The following is a 22128-nucleotide window of genomic DNA, read 5'->3' on the forward strand; positions in this document are numbered from 1 at the left end:
ATGAGGTGAACGGCAGCATTCTGAACGATTCTTAGGTGTTTGGTTTTTTTAAAGGATCCCAGGTATATAATATTGCAGTAATCTAGGATGCTTAAGATTAGTGATTGGACCAGCAGTTGGAAGGAGAGGAAGTCGAAATAGTGTTTGATGGTGCGAAGTTTCCAGAGGGTACCAAAACATTTTTTAACCTGTACATTAGTATGGACTTCGAAAGTCAGACATCGGTCCAGGATGACTCCAATGATTTTGATAGTGGGGTTAATTGGGTAGTCTAACCCATTTAATTTCAAGAAGGTATTTGTTAGCTTGTTGGTGGGACTAGCCAGAAAAATTTTGGTTTTTTCTGGGTTCAGTTTTCATTTGAATAATGTGGTCCATTGTTCTATCTTGGTGAGGAAGGAAGAGGTGAATTGTTCAGTCTCTTGTGTAAGAGAGGTTATGGGAATGATAATAGTGATGTCATCTGCATATATATACGATTTCAGTTTTAGGTCAGATAACATATGACCCAACGAAGCCATGTAGACGTTGAATAGAGAGGGGGATAGAGGGGAGCCCTTAGGAACTCTGCAGGGATTGCGCCAGGATTGGGAGAAGGTTCCGTTACAGTGAACCTGGTAAGTGCAGTTTTTTTAAGAAGCCTGGGAACCAGCTTAGTACCTGTCCAGTGATGTCAATGGAGTCGAGGCATCTGAGTAAAATGTCATGGTCAACCAGGTCAAAGGCACTGCTCAGGTCGAACTGGAGTATCAGGGCGCTTTTTCCCAGTGAAAATAAGTGGAAGAGGTAATTAGTCAGAGAAGCTAAGACGGTTTCTGTGCTATGATTTGTGCGGAAGCCAGACTGGGAATCGTGAAGAATGTTTAGCTTCTCTAGGTAATTCATGAGGTCATGATTCACTAGACCTTCCATAATTTTTTGGAAGAGTGGTATATTGGCAATGGGTCTGTAGTTGGTAGCCGAAGAGGTTGGTTCCTTGGGGTTTTTAATAATAGGAGATACAAGGATATGGCCGAGTTCGGTCGGAAAGTAGCCGGTGAACAAGCATAGGGAAACCCAGTTGAAGAGTTTGGCTTTAAATGGGGGGGGGGGGGGTGCGGATTTCATGACAGAGGGAGGACAGCTGTCTAGTAGGCAGTTGGATTTTGCATATTTAGCATAGAGCTTGAGGAATAGGTTCCAGTCTGGACTTTCGAAGTGATTCCAGGTCATGTCTGCTATTGAACTTTCTTTTCCTACGGCAGGTTGGTTGATTGTTGGTTCTGTGCTGGAAACTACGAGAGACGATTTCAGATTGTGAATTTTACTGGCAAAATAGTCGGCTAGGATTGTGGCGGAGGGTGGGAGGTCAGAGTTGGAGCGTTTGAGTAAATCAATATCGAACAGAGAGTTAACTATTCTGAAAAGTTCTTTACTATTCAGTGAGGGAGAATTGATTATTTGGGAATAATGTTTACAGCACTTTTCTTTAATTATTCTTTTATATTCTTTGACTTTTAGTTGCCAGTTGAGTCTGTCGTTGTCTGTCTCAAGGACGGAATTAGGTTCTAGGCCGGGGTTGGAAATTAGGTTGTAGTGCGACCAGAATTCTATTGGGTTTAATTGTCCTCTTGACCAAAACATCTTCTTTTTAGGATTGGTCCTAGTTTTCCTTTCAGGTTGTTTTTTGATCCAACTTAATTCAAAATTACAAAGAAGGTGGTCCAACCAAGGAGTATTAGCCCAGGTTTCACCTATGAGACATATACTGGGGGGTGAGGTCGGCCAGCTGTCTAGGCCTACCCCGAGATAGAGACCTCACACTCTATATACTGGTATCAATCAATAAGTATATTTATTAACAAATCAGTAACAGCTTACAAGAATAAATCATTCAGCATATAGAGTAACAGAATGTGATCTTTAGGCCTGAGGATCCTCTGATGTCTGTTCTGCTTACTTCCTCTTAAAGGCCTATTTTTATACATTTCTTGGTGGCCAGCACCACGTTGGTCTAAATCACATGATAAATCTTTATTGGTTATTTCTTACATGTCATTTCATTAATTGGTTCATAATATCTGTGTCATACCATATGCATGTCCTGTTTACCAGAAAATCTATCTTTTCCCGCATATGCCCCTTTAATCTACCACATCAGCAACTTCAAGCCGTCGTCCAGTAAAAGCCTGCCCATCACAGGATATTCTTGCAAAATAATGTATTTTTATATTCTTGGTTAAGACATGTGCTCATCCTTCTCAGATCCACTTCCCTGGCATTACAGCAGATGTGACACCAGTTGCCATGTAAAAGAATAAGTTTCGTTTCACTCGCTCATTTTTCGCTTGGCTTGCTGATTTCAGCAAGCATAGATTGTGCAAAGGCTTGACAGTTTTAGTCAGAGCATTCTCAGCCATCTTAGGCCTTTAGTTGTGTTTATTGGCCTAATATGTTAGGGGATTTCAGGGTAGGCTCTTCACCTGTTACCTGTACAGGACTCTCAAGCTCTCTCTCTCTCCTCCCTTCTCAGGGGGTAATAGGGACATTTGAGAGAAAAGTAATCAGGTCGAGGTGGTGACCTTTCCTGTGGGTTGTAGTCGGGGGAGGCTTGGAGAAACCTAGCGAAGTTAGGAAGTAAAGTAGGTCAGCTACATTGGAATTCTCTTCCTGTTCGAGTTGTAAGTTAACATCACCGGCTAAAAGATTATGGGTGCCGGAGATTATGGGTGCCGGCTACTGAGTTTGTAAGGAGGAATTCATAGAAGTCATCTTTTGCTAGATTCCATTTGTTAGGGGGCATATAAAATATCATAACGATCAAGTTGTCTTTACAATCCATTTTGGATATTTTGCATGTGAGAATTTCCAGGTCGTTGGTTAGTTTAGAGTCTAGAACTTGGAACTCAACAGTTTACAAAATTTACATACATAGTTTTATTTTATTTTTTAAAATTCTTTATTGATTTTCCAAACTGCAATAGTGCAATATACAGATATATAACATACAATTAATCAGCAAAAGCCCGTTCAACTTACGGATATATATAACCAAACCTTTTTCTCCCACCCACCTACCCACCCAATGATTATTCAATACAACCCAATGATTATTCAATACAACAGAGAAACATACATTTTTCCAATAACCTTACCCTATTCAAATTAATAATGTCCTTCCAACCTCCCATCCTCCCCAACTGTAAATACTCAAAGTACAAAATTAGGACAGAAATATCTCCCCCACCACTTCCCTGGATGTGTACGGAGATACATACATAACGGACATACATAGTTTTAAAACAGAAACGTAAAAACCAACCTTTAAAAACATGGTTAGAAAATAATGGCATAACTTTGCATAATAGCAATCATAGGCAGTTTTATCAGTTCTACTGGAGAAGAAGATTGTCTTAAAAAAAAAAAAAAAAAGGAATCTACAAATAATTGCATTTTAAGTAATTTTCTAAACATACCCTTTTCACAACAATTCCGTATCTGATCCACCAAAGAGTTCTGTATCTTAACTCCTGGCGCAACAAAATGACTTTTTACTAGTATCAACAGGCTTTGGATTCACAGTCGTCTTCAGTAAAGCCAAATTCTCAGAACGCAATGATCTTTTTGTTGTATAACTTTAAACTGTTATTTTTAAATAATTCTGGAATGTTTCCATACAGGAATTGATGACAAATCATTAATGCTTTATACTGTACTGTGAAGGCGACTGGGTGAATCTCAATAAATAAATAAATAAATACTGTTGCATGTAGGTAGGGTTTCATAGGCTCAGAACTTTTTTTTTTTTTTTAACATTATGGCTCTGGGAGAGCAGTTTTATTACCCCAGCACTGTCAAATGTTACCCACATTTGTGCTTTATCAATCTGCATACGGAACATCTGTTACAGGTAAGCAATATTATTTTATATATTAATCTTAGACCATTGTTTCTGCAGGCATTTAAACCTCTCTGATCAGTTTTATTTACTTATTAAAATGTATGTTGAAGCCTGTGCACAAGATACCCCAGGTGACTTACACCAAACATATCAGTAAGTTATCCAAAACTAAGATGATAAAAATCAGCCACTTATATCAAACTGTTCCTTTAGATTTTATTTTTTTAAAGTTTTGTGAATGTTTCAAATTGAATTATTACAGAAGATATTTTTATTTCCAGAATCCGCCTCATCGAGGACGAAGGTATGGTCGTCTTAATATGAACCATTATGCCAACAAGAAAAGTGCTGCTGAAAGTATGCTGGACATTGCACTGCTAATGGCTAATGCAACGCAGTTGAAAGCAGTGATTGAGCAGGGTCCTTCCTTCTCATTCTACATTCCCCTGATTGTCCTCATCAGCCTGTCACTTGTTCTGCAGATTATAGTAGGAATTCTCTTAATCTTCATTGGTGAGTATTTTTACTTTTAATATACTAAATGTTCTTTTGAATTCAGTTTGACACATCTGCATTTCCTATTGATTCTTGGTTTTATCATGATAACCTCTGTTAATACATTCTTCAGTTAGTGGAATGGGAGCATAAGCGATTAAGAACTTGGAGGAGGGGGTGGCAAGGTATGGGTTGATGTGTTTGGCCCTCTTAGCAAAAGAGATGCTCCACTTTATCTGTTGTACCAGTAATCACAAATGGTTCAGAGTACTGCAAATAAGTGTAGCCTCTAAGAAGAAACCCAAGTTTGGGCACTCATTTTGCTTCTGTCCAATGCTGTCTTGATTGCCACAGCTTTTTGGATTGAATGAGTGTAGACTGATTGAAATGATGATTGTACATGACTTGTGGCAAAATAAACTAAGGTTCAGCAAGTCTGAAGAATTGAATTTTTGAAGATGAGTGTGTTAAAATAGCATTACAATGGGAGGAAAATGAGCTAACAGGTGACTTTTGGTTTTTATCTGCTTTAAACTGTCATCTTAGCTAGGGGAGCACCTTTTTCATTTTAGTCAATGAAATCCTTGGTTTGAAATCAAGATTATGGGGCAGGTATTAAGCCTGAACACAAATGTATAATGCAACTTCAGGTGTTGCTATCAAAATAGTATAAACCAAAAAAACACCTGTTTAAACAACAAAAGCACATTCAGATATACAGTGTAAAGGTAGAAAAAGACCTCGGAGACCTTTATGGCAATAACACTGCTTTATAATTAGTGAATGTGGCAGGTCACGTCTCGATAATTGATCAAAAAACTCCCTGGTGCTATAACTTTATATGATAAATTGTTTTATATTAAAGATATTGCCCACATTTAAATAACTATACTTTTCAGTCAAGGTAAGTGCTGAGAATGTGCAAGTAAGCATCTTTCCATTCCAGGGAGACTAGAAATTTCCCTGGTGCCACTATAACTGACTGAACACAAGGTCTCCATCTGGAATTGGTACACTTCCAGTGCTGCATTGATTGAGCTCAGATCCAGGATTAGTCTTGGGCATCATAAAGTATATAGTGTGTCTGCCCTAGCCCAATTCCTCGGTCAGTACGGGTTCTATGGCTTGTATATCCATGAAATGTTTCATTGTTGCACGGACCTTGGTTGCTTTCTCTACAGTCAGGCTAGAGGGTCTACAAATAAGTCCAATAGAGGATGAAAGAATTTTGAGCTTGTCCTTTCGAATGATGATAGGTACCCAGGGGTCTTAGGACATTTCTCACTCAGGCCTCCTAGTAAAGAGTTTGGGCCGAGCCAAAGAAGTTTTGTCTTGGATTCATTCAATTTCATTTGGACGGTGTGGGCCCAAGATTGGAGGTTCAAGATACAAGAGGAAATGTTCTCTGAGAGATTAGTGAGGTTTGAGTCAGTCTCAAGAAGGACAAGGATGTCATCAGCATAGGTGTAAATTGTTTCAAGGGGGGATAGATGGAGGAGTTTTAGAGAAGGCATATAAATGTTGAAGAGGATAGGCGATAGAGGAGAACCTTGCGGGACTCCGCAGGTTGGTATCCAGGGAGAGGATGAGGTGCCATTCATGTTGACAATGTAGGATCGGGAATGGAGGAATTTTGAGAACCATTCAAGGACTGTAGAGGTGTTGTTGGTAAATTAGAATATCGTGGTGAATGACATCGAAAGCGGCAGAAAGATCGAATTGCAGGAGGACGACGAACTTGTTGTGGGAGTGAAGTTGTTGAATCTTGGAGATTAGGGAGGTCAATAGGGATTCGGTACTGAAATTGGGGCGAAAGCCTTATTGGTAAGGTAGGAGAATGGAGAATTTCTCAAGATAGGATGAAAGTTGGGTCGATATGATGGTCTCAAGCATCTTAGTTAGGAGAGGGATATTTGCTATTGGGCGATAGCTGGATGGTAAAGAGGGGTCGAGGTCGGGTTTTTTCAATAGAGGGGATAAGACGATATGGCCCATTTCTGGGGAAAATAGGCCCAAATGTAGGGCGGAGTTTAAGAGTTTGGTGATGGAAGAGATGGCCTGAGAGGGTATTTCCTCGTAGAGGTAGGAGGGAAATGGGTCTAAAGAACAATTGCAAGATTTCAGTTTGAGACAGATTTTAAGGATGAGGGATTCGTATACGTGCTCAAAGGTAGCCCAGAGTCTGTCGGCTGGGATAGCGCTAGAGGCCATAAGAGTAGGGTTGGGGTCAGTGAGCACCAGGGAGTTGTAGGAGACTGTGGGTGGGAAGGAGCATCACTAATCACCTAGGGAAATGCTTAAGAGGTATTTTGTGGAAATTTTGTCTGTTTCTGAAGTTGTTTATTTTCATAAGTTTATTACTTGCCTACTAAAATTTCAGAAAATCAACAACAAATGGTCCAAGATGATGCTTTTCGTGATATTTCAGCAATTTTGGAATCTTCTAATAAGGAATCGGCTAAACCTTCAACATTAGTAATAATGGTTGCTTTTGCACTAGATAAGATTTGGGTTTTGAAGATGGCTTTCAAGAGCAGACACTAATTTATTTTTGAGTTTGAAGATTCAAACTTTTCCAGATGTTTCTCATGATACACAAAAATGTAGGCGTCAGTTTTTACTGTTGAAACCTGGAGTTACCCAGATTGGTGAAACTTTTTATTTGAGATATCCTTGCAAATGTATTGTTAGATATCAATCTTTGAAATATGTTTTATTTGAACTACATTTCTGGCATTGAAGCACACTGAAGGGGTCCAAGGTGCTCTTTCTTGTTAACTCTATTTTTGTGTAATCTCTGCTTTTCAGGTGTTAAGCGATATTCTTTCTTTCTAAATATATTTCCTTTATTCCATTCATTGTAGTCTTGGATCTATAATAGTAGACTTGAGAAATATATACTGAGGATTGTTTTGTTTAAATATTACCTTGATTTCTAAATAGAATATATATACTTTTCTGTACAAGTGGTTTGGGGAAGAGATGGGATTGGCATAAGCAGGAGGGGTTTGAAAGAGCAATTCCTTCAAATTTCTGATCAAGATCTCCCTTCCATATCCCAGAACATCCTTTCTCCAATTCATTCTTCCCGATTTCTCCATTTCCATAATTTCCATTCTTTTCACCCCCTCTGGAACTTGACCCCCCTTCCCTGAGATCCTTTCTCTCCAGGGCTAGTGCCAGGTTTTCTGGCACCCCCTCCAATCTATAAATTGTTGTCACCGTTCATTAATATTAATAGCAGATCACTGCACCCCTTTTCCCAAAACGCCTTTACTAACTCTGTTCACACAATGTTACTATTTAATTAAAAGATTTTGCAATTAAAATTACAGCCGCTTAGTGCAGAGAGCTTTCTTGTTTACGAAATTAGCTATTTATTCACTGATGTCTTACTAGGCACATACAATTGTCAGCAATCGTCTTAGAAGGATACTGATCACAGACTGACCTACGGTGCATTCCGGAAAGCAATTAAAACTGTATTATTTGACAAATTCCTCACATAAACAGAAGCCTCACCACTTACCAAGTTATACTTTCCCGCCCCAACCTCGATGTAATATGTTGTCCTTTTATCTTTTTCCTATGTAATAAGTTGTACCCTCACTTCTTGCATTCTGTAATTCGCTGATTGTCCAGCCTTCTTCAATGTGAACCGCCTAGAAGTCTTACGACTATGGTGGTATAGAAGAATAAAGTTGTTATCATTATCATATTATTATTATTATTATTGTGCACCTAATATAAAATAATGCCATCTACAGGCTTCCCACGTTTACACTCTCTCTCCACATAGCCTGCAAATATCCCACACAAACCACCCTGTTACTAAACCCACATACCAACTTCTCACCACTAACACCACTCTTATTCCCACACATCCTCATTCCTCACACGTGCTGGCTAATTCTACACCCTACTATACCTGTGGTCTTTGTTTAATATTTGTCAAGGCTGCTTTGGAACCAAAAAGGCTGAAGAGCTGATTTAAATATCTTTCTATGAGTGATTTTGACATTCAACCCCACTAGAGCACTGGTCTTCAGTCACACATGCAAAATGCAGATGGCTCCTCTTCAAAAACAGGATAAGTGACCTACAGACTAAAAGTACAAATTGAGACACAGTTTAAACTAAACCCCTGCATTCCAGATTTTATTCGCAGCACGGTACCAAATGCATTTCCTTCTGTACAATGCAAAATGTAAATTTTTAAAACTGATATTTCAGTCACTAAAGTGAAAATATAGTTAATTTTCCTACTTTTGTCTTGAGATTTCAGTTGTTTTTAATCATCTTGTTACCAGTTTCTGGTCTCTTCCCTGTCTACACTCATAATTCTGTTTCTAAGGACTCCTGATCGTTGTATTATTTCTTTTCTCTCTTCCTTTCTTCACTTCCTGCCCCACATCCATCTTTGGCACTGATTGTTCATATTCATTTTCCTGCTTCCTTCAAATCTATTTAGATTTCCATTCTTTCCCTTCCCATTCTGTCTTCTTTCCATTCATATGCAGTACTTCCACTTCTCTTCCCTTCCTTCTATGTGCATTTTCCTTCCCCTTCCCTCCATTTCCTTCTCTACCCTTCGTCTCCTTTTTTTTCCCTCCATCTATGTGCAGTTCTTTTCTCTCTTTACCCTTCTCCCCCATGTGCATCTCCTTCTTTTCTTTTCTCCTCCCTCTCCATACACGTGCAACATTTTCTCTTTCCCCTCCATGCCTTATTGCCCCTTTGTATTCCTGCACTATTTTCCTCCCTATCAATCATCTTTTTACTGTGTCTCTGGCCCTCCCAATGTCCAGCTTGTCACCCTCTTTTCTTCAATCCCACATCTCGCATCCCCCCCAACCTTGGAGCCAGCATCTGTCCCAGTCTCCCTTCCCCTCATCCCCCTATCCTTCTGCATTCTACCTTGAGTTACCACTGCTAGTACCTCCGCTGAGCTTGCAGACTTTCCGAAGGCAGCAGTGATCAAACACTTATGCCTTCATGCTCTCAGGTTCCGAAGGCCCAACTTAGTCAGGGGGTGCCCTGACAATAGGAAGTATGCATTAGGAGGTGGGACCATGGAGGTCCTTCAGGACCTAAGAGCATGCAGGCAGGAAGTGTTTGATCATGCTGCCTTCAGTGGGCATGGTGACTGAGTGAAGGAATCGACACAGGCAGTGGCAACAACTGGAAAGATCAGAAGGAGCCATGATGTTGCAGGGCCAGTATAACAGGTAAGGCAGTACTTGGCATGCAGCAGCATTTTTGCATCCTTCAAAGGTTGGTGCCCCCTTGCCAAGCTTAATGTGCTGACTTGTGCCAGTCCTGCTTTTCTTCTTCCCTCTCTGTTATCCCCAGATTCCCTTCTATATCCTCATCCTTTGTAGCAGTGAACCCTTTTCTTCAAGAGAGCAAGAATCAAATAGATCATCTGGACATAAAAGAAATGCCAGGAAACAACTTATTATAAAGTAGTTTTGCATTATTTAATATATAAATATGGCACACAATCCTCTGCCACACATTTCTTGATGTAGGAAACTGGGGTCTGTGCATGCGACCACCACTTCCGATAAATATTGTGGGGAGGTAGGTACAAGTGTGGTCTTGTACCAATACACATTTCCCCCACTGAGTGAGTCTTTCTTACTTTTCTTCAAACATGTAGATGTTTTTAATATGTTGAATGCTTTAGCTGCATGTTCTTCTGTGCCTCAGTTACTGTATTTACAACCGAATCCATTGATAGCTCTCTTTCACAAGTTGCTGAAGAAAACGGTTACATAGCCTTGAAAAAATGTGCTTTTTGTTCATTTGTCTGGACTTGAAGGGCTGTACCGAGTCTTCAAAGAGTTTTTATACATGCTGATCACAAAGGGAGCATTGTATCATTGATTCTTTTTCTCTTGCCTCATTATACCTTGCCTTGGGTAAATTTTTTTTTAAAAAGGTGGTAAAAATGTTCTAATGCTACTTCATGGGGCTGCTGAAAGGCTAAGGTAAATCCACAGCTGACAACTAACTTGAGAATCTTCTTTCTATACCCCTCTTCTCCCACAAGCCCCCAGTATGGGTCACTGCTCCCATTGTTGAGGCAGTCTTGGCTGTTGGCCAGATTTCATAAGTACACTGTGTGTATGGTGGGGCAGGGGCCTTCCACAAACCTCAACAGGCTGAGTACCTTTTGCTTGGTTTTTACAGCTGTGAAGCAGTGGTAGGCTTTGGAAACTGAGAAACTAAGAAGTTAGCCATTTAACTGTTAATTACGTAAACAGTATTTACATCCTTGTTGACTGTGCTGGCGTTTAATCAGATATCTAGCAGCAGAAGTTTCTCTTCAAATATAACACTTGCTTAAATGACCTCAACCCTGCATTTCTAGCGTTAGTTTTCAGACTCCCTGGTCTGCTTGCAGGTCTGTAAGTACTATATTTTCTGTCCATGACTCCCACAAGCTCATTTTCAAAAGAAAGCTTCAGGCAGGGTTTCCCTTTGGGGAAAAACTCATGCAGTTTGCATCTGTTTTAGAACAGGCACATGGCACGCACAGTGATATCAAAATGAAACTACCATGTATACTTCCTTTTCCGCTTTCCCAATCTAACCCTAGCCCTTTAGTCTTGTGGCCAAAGTAAGTAACTTTATAACAAGACACTTTTGTGAGAAGTCCAAAGACATGTATTTTATAAAAGTCAGAAAAATCTGTTACTGTACTTTTGTAAAACAATCCTTAATAGCATACAAATGCCAGTGAACAAATGTTAACTTAACTCTGAAAAAGTTATGTATTTTATAAAATATACACTGGCAATGCTTCTCCATTTCCATAAAAACTGACCCTAGGAATATCTATACAAATAATTTAAGTGGGTGCATTTTTAATGTTTGCATATGCAGTCTTTTTTAATTTTAATATAGTATAATCTTGTTATAACGGACTTCAAGGGACCTGGAAAAACAGTCCATTATATCCAGAGTTCGTTATATCCAGAGTTGCATTTTTTTAAAACTTTATTTAGGTCACCTTGAAACAACATACAACAGTCACTGTACAAGCATATCAGCAACATCAATAACAAAACTCAGCATTGGTCCCCATTGCTGCTTTTTAGCTGTAGTTTTGTTCGACTATAACAGACATGCAGGCTCCGCCTACAAGGTGCATGGCGTGCCGGTGATATAGTATCAAAATGCAGCCCAGAAGAAAATGACAAGAGTATTTTTCTTTCCAGTAGAGTATGACATAATGCTTTAGAACATCTTTTAGTGTTCTGGTTTTGCAATCATTTTGTGCCATACCAATGTTTTGCTGAGTTTTGTTATTGATGTTGCTGATATGCTTGTGCAGTGACTGTTGTTCATTGATTGTACGTTGTTTCAAGCTGATCTAAATAGTTTTTAAAAAATGCAACTTTGGATATAACGGACTGTTTTTCCAGGCCCTTGAAATCCATTATAACGAGATTATATTGTATCCTGAATGAAAATTACACATTTCAAAAGAACAGTTTTGACTTTGCACAGTCTAATTTCTGTTTCATGGGTTTAAAGGGTGTTTTCTCACACAGTATGCTTATCTTCTGAACAAGTGCCTGGTGATAAAGATAATGGAGTGTATGTAGCAAGACGACTGTTTTTGCTTTTTGAATCAGTAGCAGCGTTACTTTAGCAGAAGGTTAGGTTAGTTTTAAAATTCTGTTTTAATTGATTTGAGTCTAAGTGGTAGCTCAAGTGCGCACTAGAAAGAATTGGCTTGTTTAGTAAAAATGTTCTCCCATTTTATGGTTTATGTTCAGGCACAATTAATAGAGGCTTAAAATAAGATTTTTTTTTTTTAATCTGAAACGAAGATGGCCCTGAAGCATCCATGTTTCTACATTTGTAATAGGACCCTTTGGCCTTTTTTTCTCATTTTCTTCCCCTTTTAAAATGGATAAAGAGGCAGAGTTCAGTATTGTCATAGGCTATTGCTTCAGTTAAAGGCTAAGCCACATTCATCAATTGGGTCTGTGGCAGTAAGTGAGATTTCCATGATTATGGGGTTGCATACTGCTACATCAGTGTCCCTTGGAGTGAGTAGACACATGTCTCCGGGAAATCTCCTAAAGGTAGATCCCAAAGATTAGATCCATTTCATTATGACTTTCCCAAATCTCAGCCTAATAAGTTATAGACTTTTCCTTTTTGAACGTCTCCAAATCCAGGTATGACAGGTGTTCTACCTGCTAAGATTCTGAAGATCTGGATGGAACTTCAGAGCAGTGGCGTACCAAGGGGAGGGGGGAAGTCCGCCCTGGGTGCATGCCCCAAGGGGGTGCACAGCTGGCCACCCACCGGGGAATAGGCTGCCGCCGGGGAAAGGCTGCCACTGGCCATAGAGAACAGGCCGACGCCGAGTTCGCCTTGCTTCTCTTCCCCGCGGGGCTGACCAACTCTCGCCGCCCGACATTAATCTGACGTCGGAGAGGACGTTTTGGGCCAGCCAATCGCTGCCTGGAACTCAGCACCGGCCTTCCAATGGCCAGTGTCAGCCTTTCCCCAGCGGCGGTGGCAGCAGCATGTTTCCCAATGGGGGAGGGCAGGGAGAAAGAAAGAAAGGAAGGGGGGGGGGACAGGGAGCCATAAAGAAAGAAAGGGGGCATGGAAAGAGAAAGAAAGAAGGGGGGGGCAGGGTGAAATAAATAAATAAATGGGGCACGGAGAGAGAGAGAGAAAGATATGCAAAGAAAGGGGGCATGGGAGAGAGAGAGAGAAAGACAGACATAGAGAAAAAAAGGGGGCATGGAGAGAGAAAGAAAGAAGGGGAGAGGGTGAAAGAAAGAAATGGGGCACGGAGAGAGAGAAAGACAGAGAAAGAAAGGAGGCATGGGGAAAGAGAAATAAAGAAGGGGGCTGGGGTGAAAGAAAGAAATGGGACACAGAGAGACAGACATAGAGAAAGAAATGGGGCACGGAGAGAGACAGAGAGAAAGACAGACATACAGAAAGAAAGGGGGCATGGAGAGAGAAAGAAAGAAGGGGGCAGGATGAAACAAAGAAAAAGTTGGGGGAGGGAATGAGGTCTGGAGGAGAGGAAGCATACAGGAGGCTGAAAGAAGGGAAGAAAAATTGGATGCACAGTCAGAAGAATAAAGTGCAACCAGAGACTGATGAAATTACCAAACAAAGGTAGGAAAAATGATTTTATTTTCAATTTAGTGATCAAAATGTGTCCGTTTTGAGAATTTATATATGCTGTCTATATGGCCCCCTTTTACTAAACCACAATAGCGGTTTTTAGCGCAGAGAGCCTATGAGCGTCGAGAGCAGTGTGGGGCATTCAGTGCAGCTCCCTGCGCTAAAAAACGCTATTGCTGTTTAGTAAAAAGGGAGGGGGTATATTTGTCTATTTTTGTATAGTTGTTACTGAGGTGACATTGCATAAAGTCATCTGCCTTGACCTCTTTGAAAACCCGCAGAATATAAATGATGATTAACATTTTCTCTGCTTACAGTGTGCTTTGTGTTTATAAAATTTTATTGTTGGTAGATCATTTTGACTTGGCCACAAAGGTAAGGGGGAGGGAGGGAGGGGAGCTGCTGAAAGACATCTAGTAATCCTTGCAGGTTTGACTGTGCAAGGAATTATTTTTGTAAAATCATGTTTTGTTATGTGACTGGCATTATTTAGACTTTAATTTCTATGAATGAATAGAATGAAAATGATATAAAATTACTTGCTTGTTTTTATGTGCGTGCACTGAAGGAAAGTGGAGAGAGAGTGGGCTGAGGACACTGAAGGGAAATGGGGAAGAGAGAGTGGGGAGAAGACGCTGATTTATAAATTGACAATTGTACAGAATATTGTTTCTTTTTATACTTTAATATAATAAGTTCAATATAAAACAATTCAAGGCTTGTGTGGATGGAATCAGGTGGTTTGCGGAGATGGGGATTACGGGGATTAGTCCAATAAAATTTTCTTATTTCTCATTATATGTTTTATTTTTATTTGTTAATTTGTAAAGTGGTGATTGTTATGTATCAGTTTTTTAAAATTTACATCTACTGTCTTTATATTTTGCACAGTATTAGAGGACATGTGTTACTGGTTTTGTGGTGTTGCATTGTATGCAGAGTCTGGTTTCTTGGCGGTTCAGTTTAACTTTTGTCTACATATTTATATTTTTAGTTTGTGATTATTCCATTTTGGGCGAGGGTGTATCTCTGTTCTGTGTGTATGAAAAGAACATAGTTTTCAGTTGGCATTGATTTCAGGATCAATTGACTGTGCGGGATCTGGCTTGTTTAGTTTTACAATGTATGTGTTGGTGTTTTAGTGCTCACTGCAGTGTTTAAGATGCTGCCTTTTCCTAGGTACACTCTTATTGTGCGATATGTGAATTGTTACTAAAAATAATGTTTTTTATATAGATGGGGGGGTGTCAAAAAATGATGGGCCCTGGGTGTCACATATGCTAGGTACGCCACTGCTTCAGAGCAGAAGTGGATGAGTGGGAGTTCCTAAAATAATGATTCAGAAGTATGGAAAGCTTTTTCTTAAACTGGAATTTACTTTCTCTGTGTTTGAAGCTTGTAGGCTTTATGAACAGAGCAATCAAAATGGTTTACAAAAATAAAGATAAAACCAATTAAGTAACAAACATCTATACACAGCAGTCAAAATGACTTGTTAAGTTTTGTGTTTTGATTCTATTTAGTCATCATTTTTGAATTTTTCCTTTTTATATGTTTTCCATGTATAAACTTGTTTAAAAAAAAAAAAACCAAACAAAAATACTGTACCAAGAAAACAAATTAGCATTTTTGCTGAAGATGGTGCTCCATTTTTCTATTAGCTTACTAAAGACATGAGCAAGATGGTTTAGAGTACTAAATGATTAATGAAAAGGAAATAAGAGGAAGAGGAAGTTTAAGTTTTCCTTTCACTTTTATTTTATTCTTGATATTTGTCTTCACACACAATTTGCATGTGATTATTTTTTCTTTTTCGTTCCTTGTTGGAAAACCTGTCTTTCATTTTCTTCTCCCCATTTGTTTTCCACTTATTCTATCTTCTGTCTTTTTTTTCTCTCTCCTTAACTGAAGCTTCTATATGGTATTTTTGTTAGTTTTAACAAAGATTCAGGCATTACTAGACAGTGAAGCTGTTTTGGTACTCTGTAGCACCACATGAATTTCAGATGAGGCTGGACAGCAGGTTTTGGATTCCAAATTGAGGTGTCGCTAACAGGTATCCTATAGTTCAGAGCAGTGGCATACCAAGAGCAGGGCAGGGGGTAGTCCACCCCGGGTGCAGAGAGCCTGGGGGTACCATGCCAGAGCAGTCACTGGTCTATGGGTTCATCTATGCATGGCCATCGACTGCACCGGTCCCCGCCCCTCTGATGTCAACTTCCTGTTCTGGGGGGGGAGGACCAACAGCTGCACGTAGAGGGTGTTCTGCTCCAGGTTTCTACCCCAGCCAGATATGCCACTGGTTCAAAGGGCTACATTTCCCTGGATGTAGATGACCTTTCAAGCTGTACTTCCTGTGCTATAGAATTCTGCTGAAAGATCTGCACCCCTGGTATTGGGATATCTTCAAAATGGCAGGCCTTCCCCTTCCTGGTGTGTCCTGGGATGCACTGGGAGGGGCCTAAGACCCCTCCCATAGGGGGGTCCCGGCATGACACTTTTTTAAATGGGCTAGAGATGTGCTTGTGTAAGACATGCACAACATCTCTGGCCATTAAAAAAACAAACTACTTTTTTCCCCCCAAACAACTGAGCGGCAGGAGGCTGCTTCAAGGCTTCCCCTTCTGTCCAGGGCTTCCCTTGCCGACTCTGCGCATGTGTCGGTTGCTTTCTCCAGCAACTGATCAGATGGGGATTACAGCGGATCTTTACGAAACTCATTTGGATGTGAAATGATTTCAATATAAATTGCCTTTTTCAAATCAGACTATTTACTAGCACCACAGCAGCCCACAGGATTTTAACTGCGATTTTAGAGCATCTGGGCCTAAATGACTTCGGCAAATTCCTTGAACATTATCTCAATACTGCTTCCACTCAGAAGCATTAAAGATAATAATAAAAAAAACCCTAAATGTTTTATTTTGCATTTCCATTTATGAACTTTTTTACACTTATACATATTACCCATAAAAAGTTCTACAAGATATAAATTTATAATCTTGTTCTGAGCAGTCCACCCTTGGACTCTCGAGTTTGTACCAGAGGCTTTGGAGAGTGAAAATGACATGCCTAGCTTTCCAGATTCTCAGACCAGGTTATCCAACTCCAGGAGGGAGACTTTTTAGTCGGCCTGTTTTTGAACTTATATCCCAATTTGGTGTTCTATTTGTAGTCCCTCGTACCACCAATTGAAATCAACACTTCAGATCCCATAATGTACCAGGATAGGGTTACAGAAATCCAAGGACTGAGTTTCCCTTTTGAACTGGGTAACTTGGCTGCTCGCCAACTCTACCCATTAAATGTCTCCGTTCAAAGAATGTGCTTGCATAGTCCCCTTGCTCACTCACAAACTACAGTATTATTGCTATTGTACACACAGCTAAACTCTGCACTTTTCCCTGCTACTTCCTGAGAGGTGAAATAATGGTAGTAGAGGGGCCCACAAATATGTTTGCCTAGTGCCCAATATAGTATTAATCCGGTCCTGCACAAAATGTCAATTTCTGAAATATGTTTGGAAGATTTAATACTATAAGGATAATATGTAGGATTTTGTTGTTTGATTACCTAGGTCTATGTTAATTGTAATGTTTTCTTTTTTAGTAAAATATGACCTCAATAATCCTGCAAAGCATGCCACACTGAATAATCTCAACAACGTTGCAACAGGTCTGGTGTTCCTTATAGTTGTTGTGAACATCTTTATTACAGCTTTTGGTGTCCAGAAACCAGCATCTGCGATCTCATCAGAACAGTAATATTCAAGAAGGTGAGCTGCCATATTTTTAAGAACATAAGTAATGCCTCTGCTGGGTCAGACTAGAGGTCCATCATGCCCAGCAGTCCGCTCACGCGGCAGCCCATCAGGTCCAGGACCTGTATAATAATCCTCTATCTATACCCTTCTATCCCCTTTTCCTTCAGGAAATCATCCAATCCCTTCTTGAACCCCAAAACCGTACTCTGTCCTATCACGCCCTCTGGAAGCGCATTCCAGGTGTCCACCACCCTCTGGGTGAAGAAGAACTTCCTAGGATTGGTTTTGAATCTGTCCCCTTTTAATTTTTCCGAATGCCCTCTCGTTCTTGTAGTTGTCAGACGTTTGAAGAATCTGTCCCTCTCCACGTTCTCTATGCCCTTCATGATCTTGTAAGTCTCTATCATATCCCCTCTAAGTCTCTGCTTCTCCAGGGAAAAGAGCCCCAGTTTCTCCAATCTTTCAGCGTATGAAAGGTTTATGAAGCATGTCGCTCTCTTCTGAACCCTCTCGAGTATCGCCAAATCCTTCTTTAGGTACGGCGACCAATATTGGACACAGTACTCCAGATGCGGGTGCACCATCACCTGATAGAACGGCAGGATAACTTCTTTCGTTCTGGTTGTAATATTCTTCTTGATTATACCTAGCATTCTATTCACTTTCTTAGCGGCCGCTGCGCACTGTGCCGACGGCTTCATTGTCTTGTCCACTATTACCCCCAAGTCCCTTTCTTGGGTACTCTCCTTTTCCTTAATACTGCATATTTACAAATAAATAGAGAATGACATAGGGAAAAATTTTGTCCCCATCCCCGCAAACCACCTGATCCCATCCTCACAAGCCTCAAATAGTTTTATACTGAATTAATTTTATTAAAGTATAAGAAGAAACAATATTCTGTACAATTATTTTATAAATCAAAGTTCTGGCTGCCGAACTAGACAAAGAGATCTTAACTGCCCCCATTTTTTAAATGCAATTTTAAATAATTTAAATATCTTTTTAATTTCTATTATTGTAAACCAACCAGATACTTGTGATGGTCGGTATATCAAACTACAAATAAACTTGAAACTTGATTTATCAACACAACTAATATACTACTTTATCCTAAAGCAAAAAAAACAAAAGAAATAGAAAATTTTTTTTTCTACCTTTGTTGTCTGGTTTCTGCTTTCCTTAACTTCTCGTCATTCTATTCCTTCCGTCCACTGTCTGCCTTCTTTCTGCCTTGTGCCACTCCCCCCCATAGTCTGGCATCTCTGTCTTCTTCCCTTCCATCTTTCCTACCCTCCCCCAGGGACGGTGAATGGCCTTGTCCCCATACCCACGGCGAGCAGTTTCTTTTCTTCCCCGTTTCGGCTGGTTACCTGTGGCTAGCCGAGGGTAACAGTCACCGTGTCATTCTCTACAAATAACCCACATGACAAAGCTATACGGGTGTGATTGAGTGAAGTGGTGGTTTTCATTTTGTATTAGTTTTTTTACTTGTAAAATCTCAAGAGAAATGGCACCCTCCCCTCTCCTTCCTTTTCCTGACATTTGAATATTTTGATATTTTATATACTGATAGCTGTCTTCATTTGCTTTTCTTTATTCTGAAGAAGAATTACCTTCAAAAGCTAATCTACTGTAACTATGTTCTAGTTAGTCCAATAAATATAGGTATCGCTTGGATTATTTTTGGGTTTATTTCTTCATATTATTTTGTAAAATCTCCAAAGCTAATTATGCTGTTTAAGTCACATTTTTTTTATCGCCTCTTGTAAGTGAAGCTCTGGTGGGATTATAAGCAAATAAGAAAACACCCTTTCACTCAGTGTTGCTTGATTCTGTTCGGAAAGTAGACGTTTACTTATACACAGTGGTGAGAACCACTCCTCGGTTCATAGTGTTGAAGAAAAGCCAAAAAGGTCTGGGATATCACCAGAGTACAGAGAGGTTTTTATAGTTGCTGTGTTTTCATTGCAGTTTTGTTACTATAAATACCTGGGAAACATACTTGCATTCATATACTGTATTTATCAAGTCCACAAAGTAATGGAAACCTAGAGAATACGAAGGGTGTGTTGTCTTTCCAGTACTTTTCCAGAGTAAGCCTGGTAGAATAGGCAGAATTTTAACAGTACTAGTGTTGTCTGTTTTATTTGGTCTATGTAGCATGCTGGTAGATATTTTTGGATATGAGCTGCAAAGGTTTAGTCTTCATGTTGTTTTACCTGTCTACCTTGGACAAGTCACTTAACCCTCCATTAGCTAAAGGAACTACCTACTGTGCCTGAACGTAATTTGCACTGGGCAAGCTAAATCCACTAAATAAATTTAAAACCAGAGAAAATGTCAGCAGAAAAGAATCGCTTACAGAATGTGCATTACAGAAACTCATGTAGTGTTACACCATTACAGAGCTCATATAAAACGTTCTGAATCGACCCCCCCCCCCCCCAGTCATTAGCAGCGGTATAGAAGCTTTCAATAAACAGCAAACAATTTGTGTCATAAAGCTCATTTCTATCTAGTGCTTAAATAACACTACTTTTCAGATGGAAGGGAAAATGTTAGTGCATAGTGTGCCAAGTTAGACTAATTCAGCATTTTTTCTTTTGTTTTTAATTCTGACATCACTTTCAGACTGTCGTATCTTAAAATGGTGATAACTAAGAACATTTAAAAATAACATTTTTAATTACTAGTTAGAATAAATTTCTCACTGTTAACATTTTGTGGTTTAATTCTGGAGGTCAAATAATTTAGGGGGCCTTTACTAAAGTGTGTTAAGCTGTCAATGCTGTTAACTACTATCACAGAAATGCACTAATAGCTAGAGCACAGTGGCATGATATATTGTTTAAAAGGGCAGGAACTAGGCAAGTCATAGGTGGAGAAAAGCATGGACTACATAATGCGATAAACACACAGTACTTTATTACTTGCTAACTTTCATTTGTGGAGTTAGTGCAGCTTCACTTAGTACCTTCTTAATAAGAGACACAAAGGGCTAGATTCACTTACCTCCTTTCCGTGCCCGATCCGTGGCCGATCTGTGCAGGCCCAACCAATTCACAACACAAAAAAATTAAAATGAGGGCGATCGGAGGAACGCCCCCCTCCGACCGCATGGATTACTAGTGTGCGATCCTGACGCACGTGCAGACCATCTGCTTTCCCTACAGATGGTCTGTGCATGTGTTTTGTGTCCATTTTGGCTTGCCTTTTTTTTACTGGCCCTGAGTCTCCTGCTCTGGAAGGGTGATCCCTGGCGTTTAAAAACAGGCAATTTTTGACTTTACTGCTCTCTGCAGCCCCGCTTTAAAACCATGGGCTCGCATTGCCGAGAAGGGCGGCAGAGAGCAAGGGAGTCAGGGAAGCCAGAGAGAGTCGGGGCAAGCAGAGAGCAGGAGAGTCGGGGGAGCCAGAGAGAGTTGGGGCAAGCAGAGAGCAGGTTGTGCCAGAGAGAGTCAGGGCAGGCAGAGAGTAGGAGAGTTGGGGCAAGCAGAGAGCAGGTTGCGCCAGAGAGAGTCGGGGCAGGCAGAGAGCAGGTTGCGCCAGAGAGAGTCGGGGCAGGCAGAGAGCAGGAGAGTCAGGGGAGCCAGAGAGAGTTGGGGCAAGCAGAGAGCAGGTTGCGCCAGAGAGAGTCGGGGCAGGCAGAGAGCAGGAGAGTCGGGGGAGCCAGAGAGTCGGGGCAGGCAGAGAGCAGGTTGTGGCAGAGAACAGGAGAGGCAGAGGAGGCAGAGAGGGAAGAGTCGGGGCAGGCAGTACTCAGAGTGTAGCCTCACCAAAGACGGAGCAGTTTTTTTACACAAGCGACTGATCCTTGATTGGCCAGCCAGTCGGTGTGTCAGGAAAAAAGGCTAGTGAATCGCATCCTTCCTGCTTTGCATGCCGATTCCCCTCATTTGCATGCACGGATCGGGATCGGATTGCTACACAGGTTAGTGAATTGGGTTGGAGGGATCAGTCTGGTGGCCGCAATAGGGAACCCGTCCCCCCCCCCCAAAGATCACCAGAAGGATGGATGCCCAATCCCTCCTGCTGGACTCCCCCCTGAAAACATGCCCCCACCCTGATAACCCCAAGCCCACCCGGATCCCTCCCTCGTACCTATTTCTTGCAGGCCGGCTGGAGGAATGCTTATTCCCTCCATCCGGCAGGCCTGCCTCCAAAGAATGGCAGTCCTTCCCCTTCCCAGTGTATCCTGGGATGCACTGGGAAAGGGTCTAAGGCCTCTCCTATAGGAGGGGCCTTAGGCACCTGGGTCAACCAGAATCTTAGGCCTCCATCCCAGTACATTCTGGGATGCACTGGGAGTGGCCTAAAACTCCGATTGGCCAGATCCCTTAGGCCACCCTCCATGGGAGTGGCTAGCATGTTATGTTTAGTGCATGCTAACTGGGTAACACATTTATACCTTCTTAGAGTTTCTATGAGCATCTGGAGCAGTGCAGAGCATTCAACAGGCTGGCCTGTGCTAAAACATGCTTTTGCGGTTTTTAAAGGGGGGGGGGCTAATGCAGGTAAATTTAACACCTTCTAACAGAAAGCAGTAACTGCTCCTGCATTAATATTTTTTTGCAGGTACCACATGCTAATGGGAACATTAGCACATGACCTGCCAAATCCCCCACCCAACAGTCCCTTGTTAAACCATGGGAATGTCCTGCATGAAAACACTTAAGTACAGATTTTACCATACTTTAATAAAAGAAGACTCTAAGCTTTATAACTGCTGTTATTTCTGTAAATCTTCCTCACCCCTAAATTCTACTGGCAACAAATCTGTACAGTCTATTCAAGCATGTTTATTAACAAAGCAAAT

The 22128-nt window shown here is 40.8% G+C and overlaps 1 protein-coding gene across 2 annotated transcripts in view; it reads left to right on the forward strand.

Moving 5' to 3' along the window:
* Nucleotides 1–22128, forward strand: part of NINJ1 (ninjurin 1) — a 61726-nt gene that overhangs the window by 38449 nt on the left and 1149 nt on the right. For both annotated transcript variants that reach the window (XM_033926585.1, XM_033926586.1), the window contains exons 2-3: nt 4162–4393; nt 17156–17321. In XM_033926585.1, the coding sequence (XP_033782476.1) occupies nt 4162–4393; nt 17156–17310 (387 nt within the window). In that variant the 3' untranslated portion in view covers nt 17311–17321. The remainder of the gene's footprint in view (nt 1–4161; nt 4394–17155; nt 17322–22128) is intronic.

This window comes from Geotrypetes seraphini, chromosome 17 (genome assembly GCF_902459505.1).
Source record: "Geotrypetes seraphini chromosome 17, aGeoSer1.1, whole genome shotgun sequence".
Taxonomy (NCBI): domain Eukaryota; kingdom Metazoa; phylum Chordata; class Amphibia; order Gymnophiona; family Dermophiidae; genus Geotrypetes; species Geotrypetes seraphini.